Source organism: Onychomys torridus, chromosome 1 (genome assembly GCF_903995425.1).
Source record: "Onychomys torridus chromosome 1, mOncTor1.1, whole genome shotgun sequence".
Classification (NCBI taxonomy): Eukaryota; Metazoa; Chordata; class Mammalia; order Rodentia; family Cricetidae; genus Onychomys; species Onychomys torridus.
Window position 1 is genome coordinate 76,628,039 of NC_050443.1, and position 12,029 is coordinate 76,640,067.

At 42.1% G+C, this 12,029-nt stretch overlaps 1 protein-coding gene across 1 annotated transcript in view; it reads left to right on the plus strand.

The window, feature by feature from the left end:
* Ints4 (integrator complex subunit 4) overlaps positions 1 to 12,029 on the plus strand; it is a 73,262-nt gene that overhangs the window by 43,649 nt on the left and 17,584 nt on the right. Inside the window, exons 13-16 of the mRNA XM_036187313.1 lie at positions 715 to 830; positions 3,113 to 3,246; positions 4,382 to 4,539; positions 10,419 to 10,512. Coding sequence (XP_036043206.1) covers positions 715 to 830; positions 3,113 to 3,246; positions 4,382 to 4,539; positions 10,419 to 10,512 — 502 coding nt within the window. The remainder of the gene's footprint in view (positions 1 to 714; positions 831 to 3,112; positions 3,247 to 4,381; positions 4,540 to 10,418; positions 10,513 to 12,029) is intronic.

Genomic DNA, 12,029 nt, shown 5'->3' on the forward strand with positions numbered 1-12,029 from the left:
TTGACTACAATTAAAAAAAAAAAAAAAAAAAAAACAACCAAAAAAACCTGGCTCAAAGCATCCTAAACAATAAATCTAATTTTTACGTAGCAATACATGATAAATTAGTTTCAGGATTGACCATCTTGTCAGGGTGAGAGTCCTAGTTGATGAGTTCACTGGACATTCTCCTTCACAGTTGCAAGATGGTTGCTTCATAAAACAGCATCTAAAGACCCAAAGAAAGGAATGTTCCCTTCATGTGTTTCTCTCTATGTGGTTAGAAAGTCATCAATTGAGCAGCTCCCAAGCAAGCAGACTTCTCTTCTTGCTCCATTGACCAGAATTGAGTTCTTTGACTACTAGCAGACCAGCTGCTGGGAAATGTATGGTTGCTGTGGTGGGTTAACTGATAGTGGTGCAGCCCTTGGGCTGGACATTCTCTTAGCATCTTACTATTGTCCTGGTACTCAAGGAGTCAGTTTTCTTGGCAGGAACATGGAGGAACTGGCTATTGTTAAACAACCAGTAATCTGCATTTGAGTTCTATTTTTGTAATAGCCATTCTGGAAGAATCAGTTAAGTTCCCGAATAATTGGACAATTTACCTGAAGACGTGGAGTTGTGGAAAGTGAATAATTAAGAGTGTCTGTTTCCAAATCAGGCCTTCTGCTATAGTTCCTGGACCTCTTGAGGCACTTGTTAATTTACTGATGTCATTCCTATTTGTTTCAGGTGCTTGAAGTTTCTGGGAAGTCGGCACCCAACCCTTGTGCTTCCTTTGGTGCCAGAGCTCTTGAGTACTCATCCATTTTTTGATACAGCTGAGCCAGACATGGATGATCCGGCCTGTATCCTCTTGTGCTTAGCTCAGATGGCCCCGTCTTAGCAGAGAGCAATGGACTTTTTCTGCAGTGTTTGCTGTGGTAATACAGTATGTCAGAGGGACTAAGCCATTCTTAGCTCTCATTGTTTTCATGGTAATTCCTCTTTGCCATTTAATAGCAACAAATATTTTTGCCTTTTATTTACCACTTCTTACATTTCAATTCATTATATTGTTAGTACATTTTATCACTAATTTGCCACACAACCTTAGAAGGGAATTTTTATCTTTTTGTTGTTAGATGATCCTGTTTATTTGTTTGTTTATTATGGTTTTTTTGAGGCGGGGGGTTTCTCTGTGTAGCCTTGGCTGTCCTGGAACTTGATTTGTAGACCAGGCTGTCCTCAAACTCACAGATCCATCTGCCTCTGCCTCCCGAGTGCTGGACTAAAGGTATGTGTGTGTACCAGGCTTTTTCTTTTAGGCTGCCAACCAGCTCCCAAATCATGACACAGAGACTTACTATTAGTTATGAATGCTCAGCCTAGCTTAGGCTTGTTTCTGGCTAGCTCTTTTAGCTTAAATTAACCTGTTTCTCTTTATCTACCTTTTGCCTGGGCCTTTTATCTTTCTTACTCTCTTTCTGTATGTCTTACTTTCCTGCTGTCTCTATATCTGGCTGGCAGCTGCCCAGGGTGTATCCCTCCTCATTCTTTCCTCCTCCTCTTGTTCCTCTCCTGAGCCTAGATTTCTCTTCCTGTTTGTTCTCTCTGCCTGCCGCCCTGCCTGTCCTTCTCTGCCTAGCTATTGGCCATTCGGCTTTTCATTAGACCAGTCAGGTGCCTTAGGCAGGCAAGGTGAAACAAATGCAACACATCTTTACAGAGTTGATTTCCACAACAGGTGTGTGCCACCACCGCCCCATGAAAAAACTTGTGTGTTTTTTTTTTTAAAAGATTTATTTATTTTTATATTCATTGGTGTTTTGCCTGCATGTAGGTCCATGTGAGAGTGTCAGAATCCCTGGCAGTGGAGTTACAGACAGGTATGAGCTACTATGTGGGTGCTGGGAATTGAACCAGGTCCTGTGGAAGAGCAGCCAGTGCTCTTAACTGCTGAGCCATCTGTCTAGCCCCAAGAAGCTGAGTTTTAAGTAACTCAACAAAAATCAGATCTGGGGGGCTGGAGAGATGGCTCAGTGGTTGAGAGCACCAGCTACTCACACTTGTCTGTAACTCAGGTTACAGAGAATCTGGCACACTTATAGAGACAAACATGCAGGAAAAAAAATTTAATGCATATAAAAACAAATAAATCTTTTTTTTAAAGCAATTTTCCTGTTTAAAAAAAAAAAAAAGAAAGAAAAGAAAAGCATATCTACAACCAGATATTGAGGCGTATACCTGTGGGCTGATGTAAGACTTTCAAATCAGGCAAGTCTAGCCTCTGTCTAAGATACATTGTGAAGCTGTCTTTTTTTTTTTTTTTTTTTTTTTTTTTTTTAAGATTGGGGGTTGGGGGAATAGGCTGGAATTATAGCTTGGTGGTAGAGAACTTGGATAATATGAGCAAGGCTCTCTTCTGCCTCCTGCACCACAACAAAGAAAAATCAAAAACTCACAGATCTGCCATTAGAGCATGAAATGTCTGATTTTACAGCTTGTATGTTCTGCTGTATCTGAGCCAAGCTTCATTTGACCTGCAGCCGCAGGGAGGTGCTGCTCTGAGCTAGGATGCATGCTTACCGGGTTTTGATCTCCCCCTGTAGCATGATATGGGATTGGATTGTTTTCTGCAGTGAAAGTGTTTCCACCAGTGCATCTTCACTCTCCCTGGGTTTCTTTTGCTCTATAGGCAGGTCCAGATTCACCATGAGTTTTAGGAATTGTTGAAACATAAGAAACATCGAAACTAGTGACTCCAAGGAGACCATTGCATTCTATTAATTCTATTTACTTTCACAGTGTATTGGGGTTTTGTTTATTTGTTTAGACAGGGTATTATGAACCCCACTTTGGCCTTGAGCCTGACTTATATAATCTCAATCCCCTGATCCTTCTGCCTAGATCTCCTAAGTTCCTATATTACCTGAGATTACAGGCATGCCCTAGTGTATTATGTGGTTCTGAGGATTGAACCCAGAGCTTCTTGCCTGTTAGGCAAGCACTCTACCAACTGGGCTGTATCTCCAGCCCTGAATTTTCATTGTTTTGATTATTGGAAAATTGTGGTTCCTTAATGGGAACTTTGGAAATGGGAAGTGAGGTCACAGATATTCTAAGTTCACTTAACCCACTTATGTATCAGACATTGCAGTTTTAGTTCTCATTTTCAATGCTGCTAAAACCTGCCCAACAATGCCAGCGCTGTTCTCAGATCACACCTTCAGGCATTATGCCTACCTCCGAGACAGTCTTTCTCATCTGGTTCCTGCCTTGAGGGTATGTTGAAAGTATTTTGTTTTGTTGATTTTTGGTGCCTTGTGGTTGTTAAATAGCAGACTATATAGTCTATGAAAATTCATCCAGCCACCCATTCTCGTTTTATCTTGGGCTTTCTTATTCTGTACTTTAAACATTTGTTGAGACAAGAACTCTGTAGTCTAGGCTTGGCTTGAAGTTGCGTCCAGTCTTCCCACACTAGGATTTTAGGCATGCGCTACTTGCTGGACTCCTGTACTTTTGCTTCTGTGTTTATAGCCTTTCCTCATGCTCCTCCCTCCCTCCCTCCCTCACTTCCTTCTCTCTCTGTGCTGAACATACAATTAAGGACACCCTCCTATCAATTTATAGTAGTGTCTCTGAGATTTTAGTTACATAATGTTAGGCAAGAAAAAAGGAATTGATAATAGATTATATTTTAGACTGATGGCAACTTGTGATTTTTTTTTTTTACCTATTTATTTAATGTGTGTGTGTGTGTGTGTGTGTGTGTGTGTGTGTGTGTGTGTGTAGTACGCATGTGCTGTGGCATACATGTGGAGAGGCAGCTGGTGGAGTCAGCTGTTTCCACCATATGATTGTATCTGTGTGTGTCTGTGTGGGGTGGGGTAGTCAAGAGACGTTTTGGAAGTTGCCTCTCCTCTACCACATAGGTCTCAGGGACAAATCAAGTCCTCAGGCTTGATGGTCAGTTTCTTTACTTGCTGAGCCATCTCACTGGCCCTCCATCTTTCTTAAATAGTAACTTAACAATTAGAACAGAAATTACAGTTACCCTCATAGAAAACATTTTATAGTATGCTTCATAAACTTATTTGGGAATAAATCATCATACTCCCATGAAATGAAACACAAATCTTAAAAATAAATGTTACACACAAGTTCCCAAGCTCAGCAACAGACATATGATACAGTTCTCTTTCCCCACTATGGTCTTGGGTAGGCTGGTTAGCATTCTCCTTTATACTTGTGCCTGCCTTCCTAGCCTCTTGCCTACGTTTCTCCCCTCCCGCCTGTCCCTCTGTCCCTCTGTCTCTGTCTTTCTGTCTCTTTCTCTCTTTGTCTCCGTGTGTGTGACAAGACCATAAACGAAGCCACAGAATTTGCTGATCCTGTTGTCCTGATAATTTTTTAGTTACCAGGGAGGAAACTAGTGTCATCAGCTGTCTCCTCTAACATCACCCCTCATGAAGATCCTTCCCAGCAGTTCCTGCAGCAGAGCCTCGACAGAGTGTATAGTGTTCAGCACCTAGACCCTCAGGGGGCCCAGGAGCTGCTGGAATTCACCATCAGGTAAACAATCTTTGCTTCCTCTGACCTAGCGTCTTGTCCTGCTTGCCTGATTGCTGTGAACTCCATTGCTAGTTACTCGGCTTCTCTCTCTGGCTGTCGGCCTTTACTCCTGAGTGGCTTGGAGATTTTACACGTACTTGATTAGAGTGTGTAGTTTATTCTTTTTTAATGCTGTTTGTGTTCATTCGCAAAGAGTGGAGCTAGTAGAAATAGTTACAGCGCACACCGCTAACCCCAGCCCGCGGGAGGCAGAGGCAGGCCCATCTCTCTGAATTTGAGGACAGCCAGGGCTACACAGAGAAACCCTGTCTCGGAACAACAAAAACAAAAAAGGAAAAAATAGTTACAAAGATACTTCAGACTTTCCTTTCTGGTTAGATGAGTGACAGAAATGCAGAGGAGCAGTGGTTTAATAAGACAGCAGTTTTACCCTCCCTTAGGCCTGAAGGGCTGAGGTCACCATGGACCCAGGCTCTGATTCCTGACTCATTCCATCTAACTAAGCCTTCAGGGCTTGTCTTTGAGGGTTTTAGCCCAGTGGAATGAAAACAAATACAGAATACATAAAAACAAGTTAACTTAGTCCTTAGCTGTGATGCTGACTGTTAGTAGGTTCTCAGTAAACACCTGCTGGGTTGAATTCCCTCATGAGCTGGTGTTTTTATTTATTTGTGTTTTTACATTTGTGTGTATGCTACATCTCACATGTGGAGTGGCGATCAGGGGATGACATGAAGAAGTTGGTTCTTTACTTCTACTCTGTGGGTCCTTGAACTCAGGTCATCTGGCAGTAGTCCTTGTAAGTTTTGAGCTGACTGGACCACTGTTGTGGTGCTGTGACTGGCCCTGGGCATTATGCTTCTGGCTTGAGTGCATTCTCAGTAGAGTGACCAAAACACTGGGAAAACTGGAAAGGAAAGCAATAGAGTGGTAGCTACTGAGGGTCCACTCTGCTCTGCAATCATTACAGGTGGGATGCAGTTTGTTGGACATGTCAGGGCCAGGATTTGACTGTAGCTTTGTCTGACTAAAGTTCATGTTGAGGGTTATGCAATAGTGAAAGGAATTCCTATGTCAAATAGAGATTAGATAAGATGCTCTCTGAGGTTTGGGCTTCTGGTGATGCCATAGTTGGTTAAGTTCTTACAATACGACCTGAACTCAGTGCCCAGAACCCATATAGCAATGCTGGGTGTGTGCATGAGTCCCAGTGTTGGTCAAGTAGGGGCAGTCAGATCCCTGGGTTTGGTTGGTCAGCCAGTCTAACCTAATTGGTGATCTCCAAGCCAAAGAGAGACTGTCTCAAAGAGGTAAATGGTGCTGAGGATGACACCCAAGGTAGTCCTCTGGCCAATACATACATGTGGACATACACAAACACATGTATTTACATTTTAAAAAAATGATGATTCCTAAAAATCTTCAAAAATTACTTTTTTTTTTTTTTTTTTTTGAGACAAGAGTCTCTCTACATAGTCTTAGTTGTCATACAACTTACTATGTAGTCTAGGCCTCGAATTCACAAGTTTTACCTGCCTCTGCCTCCGAAGTGCTAGGATTAAAGGCATGCATCACCACATCCAGCTTCAAAATCACTATTTTTATAGTTGTTAAAAAGTAAGCGTTAGTTGGAGTTTTATACAGAATAGTCTCTGATTACAGGCAGGGCTACATGTTTGTTCCTGTTGATGTGACCAGCTTTGCTGTCATAGTCACCACCCTTTATTGTCATCCAAGCAGCCATTTAGACTTTACCAAGTTCTCCTCTGTACGAATTCTGACAGAGCTTTACATAGCTATCTGCCCTCACCACTGTGTCTGGGATACCTTATAGAACTCAGATGCCTGTTATAAACAATGGTAGTGATGGTTAAGGAAGAAGGACGTCAGTTTTAGAGATGTAATTCACTTCTGGCCATACTTTATATCTAGATATACAGACTGATGGTTTATAAAGGCCTGTATTCCTTGATTACATCAGCTGTTACCAAGTGCCCACTGAGTACCTATGCTTCCCAGAGTTTTAGAGCTCTTATTTCTGTTGAGTTGAAGAATAGCCCCAACTCGGGGTGGTGGCCACCCCTTTAATCCCAGTACCCAGGAGGTAAGGGCAGATGGATCTCTGTGAGTCTAAGGCCAACCTGGTCTACATAGCAAGTTGTAGGCCAGTCAAGGCTAGATAGTGAGACCCTGTCTAAGAAACAAATGAGAAGACAAAGAGTCCATGAGAATCACTGTATTACATAAGCAGGACAGCACTCCTGTAGAAGAGCTGGGGTTCATTCATGAGCACCCTGTTTGTTGCCAGGCACTGCGCTAGCTGGAAGAGGCACAGTGGAGACACAGTTCCTATTGTGAGGGCTTTAGTTTGATGAGAGTTAGTTGGATAAATAGAAAATATAGAATTGTACTTTACTTACTATCGTAGATAAGCAGGGTCTCTAGAAGAAAGGAAGATTCTCCTAATCCTCCTTTGGATGGTCTAAGTAAGCAGTTCTCAACCCTCTGGAGGTCGAGTGGCCCCTTCACAGGGCTTGCCTAAGACCATCGGAAAACACAGATGTTTACATTACAGTTCATAACAGTAGCAAAATTACAGTTATGAAGTAGCAATGAAAATAATCTTACAGTTGGGGGTCACCACAGCATGAGGAACTATATTAAAGGGCCAAAGCATTAGGAAGGCGAACCACTGATCTAAGTGATGGCTGAAGCATGAGAAGTTAGTCAAGCAAAGGAGGGAAAAGAGTTTATAACCCACTAGGAACAGCAGAGTCCTGCACTAAAGCACTGGTCTTTCTAGCTTCTTATCTGGTTAACGGTTTGTCCGGAGTTAAGCATCTAGCATGAGGTGTGCAATCCAGAGGAATGGCTAGTTACAAAGAGATCTGCTGTAACTTTGATGCTTAGAGCATAGAGGAGGTTGAAAAGACAGTGTAGCCATAAACATTTGATCTGCACATCCAGAGTATTTTGTCTGTTTTGTAGCCTGGCTATTCTGGAACTTGCTGTGTAGACCAGACTGGCCTCAGAGATTCACCTACCTCTGCCTCCTGAATGCTGGGATTAAAGGCGTGCACTACCATGCCCAGCTTAACTTTAGTATTTGAAAAATGATGTTGGTTGGCTTTATGGATCAAGGATTGCTAATGTGTGTTTCTGAGAGGGGCACTTTTGTCCTACCAGATCATTATAGAAATATGCTTCAATATAGCTAGTTTTCAGTTTTTGTCTCATTAGTATTTGATATACTTCATAACTTTAGAAAATTAATAGCAAATAAGTAAATGGAGTATTATATGGTAGTGGTCAAAAGAAACGAATTTTAGACTTAAACAGGCCTGGTTTATGTCTTCTTTTGCCATTTTCTAATTCTGTGACCTTGGGCAAACCACATAATGTTAGTTTTTGGTTTCATGCTCAGTGAAACAGATTAATTACAGTTCATGTTGTGAGGATTAAATGAACTTTAAAAAGTAGAGTTGCACACAGAAGGTGCTCTTTGTACTCTTTAAGAATTCACAATCTAGATGGATGTCTAGACTGCAGCTTCCTGAGGATTGTGGGCAAAAAGAGATGTAGAGTGGAACACAGAGAGATAGAGCATTTTGCCCATGGCTAGCAAGTTTCCACTTTTGCCTGTACTGTAGTTGAGGTTTCTCATGGCTAATTGGGTTGCGTTATATCTTGTTCTTTGAAACTGAGAACCATTGTTACGCTGCAGGGGCAGTAGACGAACCTAAGACCTGGAGGTACTCAGTGCATGATCAGCTTGGCAGTGCTCTTTTAAAGTTACAGAGGGCAGAATCTTGCTGACAGTAATTGCTTCAGAGGTTGAGCTGTTCTGAACTTCTCACAAGCTGGCCACCAAAATCCTACTTCATAGACAAGGATAGTCCAGGGTTTTTCCTTTTATGTGATTGACCTCAGGATGGACCAGGCCGCTCAAACACATGAGACTCATTTCTTCAATCACTGGCTATAAATTGCTCTGTGCTTGGTTGTAGGTATCTCCTTCTTAGTGGCAGGTCTCTAGGAGGAAGCATTAATTATCAGGATGTTGCCCACTGAGCATGAGGTTAAAGAGAGGGGTGGGGCAAGTGGGGGGCAGGGGACAAAAAATTAATATTAAAAAAAAAAAAGAGGGGCTAGTTCAATGTCCAGCCTACAGAAAAGTCTGCTGTGCCTGAAATGGCTTCTCAGGTGATTCAAACTTTCAGCTTTTCTGCAGTTACTGTTTTTATATCGCATTTTTTATGTTGCTATTGAAAAATAATGAGGCATCGGGTGGTGCAAGCTCATGCCTTTAATCCCAGCACTTGGGAGGCAGAGGCAGGCAGATCTCTGTAAGTTCGAGGCCAGCCTGGTCTACAGAGAGTATCAAGACAACCAGGGCTACACAGAAAAACCCTGTCTCGAAAAACCGAATGAATGAATGAATGAAAGGAAGGAAGGAAGGAAGAAAGAAAGGAAGGAAGGAAAGAAAGAAAAAGAAAACGAATGAGGCAGAAGCTAGAGAGATGGCTTCATAGGTAAACTACTTTTGGTGCAGGACTTGAGTTTACATCTCTAGAGGGTTTGTTTTGTTTTGTTGAATTAGCAAAGAAAAGTGTGGTGGCAGTGCATGTGCCTGGCTCTTAGAAGGAAAACAGGAGGATCCCAGAGACTGGTCAGTTGGTGAGCTCCTGCTACTGTGAGAGGCCCTGTCTTAAAAAAAAAAAAAAAAATGGAGGGACAGAGGAAGACGTTTTGCCCTCTGGCCTCCATAGGATGAGTACTAGTTGGCTTAGTTGGATCCGACTCACTACCTGGAGGTGGGTTTGAGGATATGTTCCCCTGATCAGTTAGTAGTGAAGTGGAGAGTGGCTGAGTATGTGTGCATATTTTTTTAGATTTTATTTTTCATGTGTGAGAGATTTGCCTGCATGTATATGTGTACACTACTTTTGTGTCGGGTGCCTTCTGAAGGTCACAATCACAGATGGTTGTGAACCACCATGTGGGGGCTGGGAGCCATACTTGGTCCTCTGCAACAGCAACAAATGCTTCCACCTGCTGAGCCAGCTGTCCCTGTGTAGTGTTTGTACCCATAGAGCTTTGTGTGTGTGGTGGTCAGAGGATGGCTTTTGGGAATTGGTTCTATCCTTCTATCGTGTAGATCCTAAGGATCCAACTCAGTTAGCCAGGCTTGGTGACAAGTGCCTTTAGCCTCTTCAGCCATCTCTCTGGCCCTCTTCTAATGTGTAGTTCTTGCATAGTTGAACCATATACTTTATTATCAATTTTTTTGTTGTTTTCTTTTGAGACAGTGTCTCTCTGTGTAGCCCTGGCTATCCTAGGACTCACTCTGTAGACCAGGCCGACCTCAAACCACAGAGATCTGCCTGCCTCTGCCTCTCCAATGCTGGGATTAAAGGCATGCACCGTCACATGCAGCATTATCAATTTGTTTTTTAATAGCTGTAAAATATTTTATTGGATATACCATAATTTACTTAGCAGTATTTCTGTTATAGATCTTTAGTTAGTCACTGAGTTTTTACTATAATAGTTCACATAGCAATGAATATAAATATATGATTTATGGAATATAAATCATTTCTGTTGACTATTTCCTTAAGGATTATTTCCCAGCATAAAACTTTTGATTAAAAAAAATATGGCTTTATGACATTAGTTATGGTTTACAAATGAGTGTATCAGCTTGTAGCCAATTTCATTATAACCACTCCAGCACTGGTGGTGTCTTTTTTTGCTTGGACTAGCTATAAAATGGTTAAACAATTGTGACTTGATCTTTACATTACTTGAGGCTTTTTCCTTCTGCTCTGTCTAATTTGGATTTTTGTCTGTGTGTGTATTGTTTGTTTTTACTGTAGAGACCTGCAGAGACTTGGAGAACTTCAGTCTGAATTGGCAGGGGTAGCTGACTTCTCTGCCACCTATCTCCAGTGTCAACTGCTCCTTATTAAGGTTTGCTTGGATCCAGTGTGTTTATGAAGTTTGATGCTAAGAATGAACTTGAATTGATCCAGCAGTGTTTGAGACCCTAAGTGGAAAACCTATTGTTCTGTGAGACCATCCAGCAATGGGAAAAATCACATGCTCTACAGTTATAAATGTTAACTCATACAGTATCTTAGTTAGGCTTTCTCTTGCTGTGATGAAACATCATGACCAAAAACAACTTGGGGAGGAAAGGGTTTGTTTGGCTTATACTTCCATATCATGGAAGTCAGGACAGGAACTCAAACAGGGAAGGAACTTGGAGGCAGGAGCTGATGCAGAGCCCATAGAGAAGCTCTGCTTACATGTCTTGCTCAACCTGATTTCTTATAGAACTCAGAACCACAAGTCCAGGGATGGCCCCACCCACAATGGACTGGGCCCTCCCTCAAATATAACTAATTAAGATAATGCATCTTGGCAGTGGGGCAAATGCCTTTAATCCCAGCACTCAGGAGGCAGAGACAGGCAGATCTCTGTGAGTTCCAGGACAGCCTGATCCACAGAGTGAGTTCCAGGACAGCCAATGCTACACAGAGAAACCCCGTCTCTAAAACAAAAACAAAAAGAGAAAAGAAAATGCCCTACACATTTGCCCACACTCCCAATCTTTTTCAATCAAGGTTCTGTCCTCTCAGATGACTCTAGCTTATGTCAAGTTACCATAAAACTAAGTAGCACATATGGCAATTTTTTAATTTTAGAAGAATTCTTTAATCATTCCCCAATTAGAAGGCCAGGTGTGATGGTTGCATGCCTTTAATCCCGGCACTTGAGAGGCAGAGGGTGTATCTCTGAATTCGAAGCCAACCTGGTCTACAGAGCAAGTTTCAGGACAGCCAGAGCTGCACAGAGGAAACACTGTCTTGAAAAACAAAACAACAAATTAGAGCAGATTTTAAGTTTAGAATCCTAAAAATTAGAGCAAAGGCTATATAGCTTAGTTGGTAGAATACCTGCTTAGCATTCTCAAGCCCCCGGGCTTGATCTTAGCACCATGTAAACAGGTGCACTATAATCCCAGCATTTGGAGGAGTGGGAATTGGAGGCAGAAGGGTTAGAAGTTCCAGGGCCACATAAGACCCTGTTTCCAAAACAGAAAGGACACCAGGGACTAGTAAGTGTTTTATTTAATGGATTGGTCACAGATTTATACAAACTTGTATACTATGTTCGTTCTTTCTTTTTTGAGACAAGATTTCCCTGTGTAGCCCTGGCTGTCCTGGAATTCTCTCTCTGTAGACTAGGCTGGCCTTGAACTCACAGAGATCCACCTGCTTCTGCCGAGTACTGGGATTAAAGGCATGCGCCACCACTGCCTGGCATACTATTTTCCTACATTGCTTTTGATTTTGTTTGTCAAAGTTAAAAGGTTAATTCATTGCTCTTAAAAGGGCCAACTCCCCAGGCCTGTGTTGGCACAGGCCTGTGATCTACCTGTTTGGGGTATTAAAGCAGCAAGATTGGAAATTCATGGCCAGCCT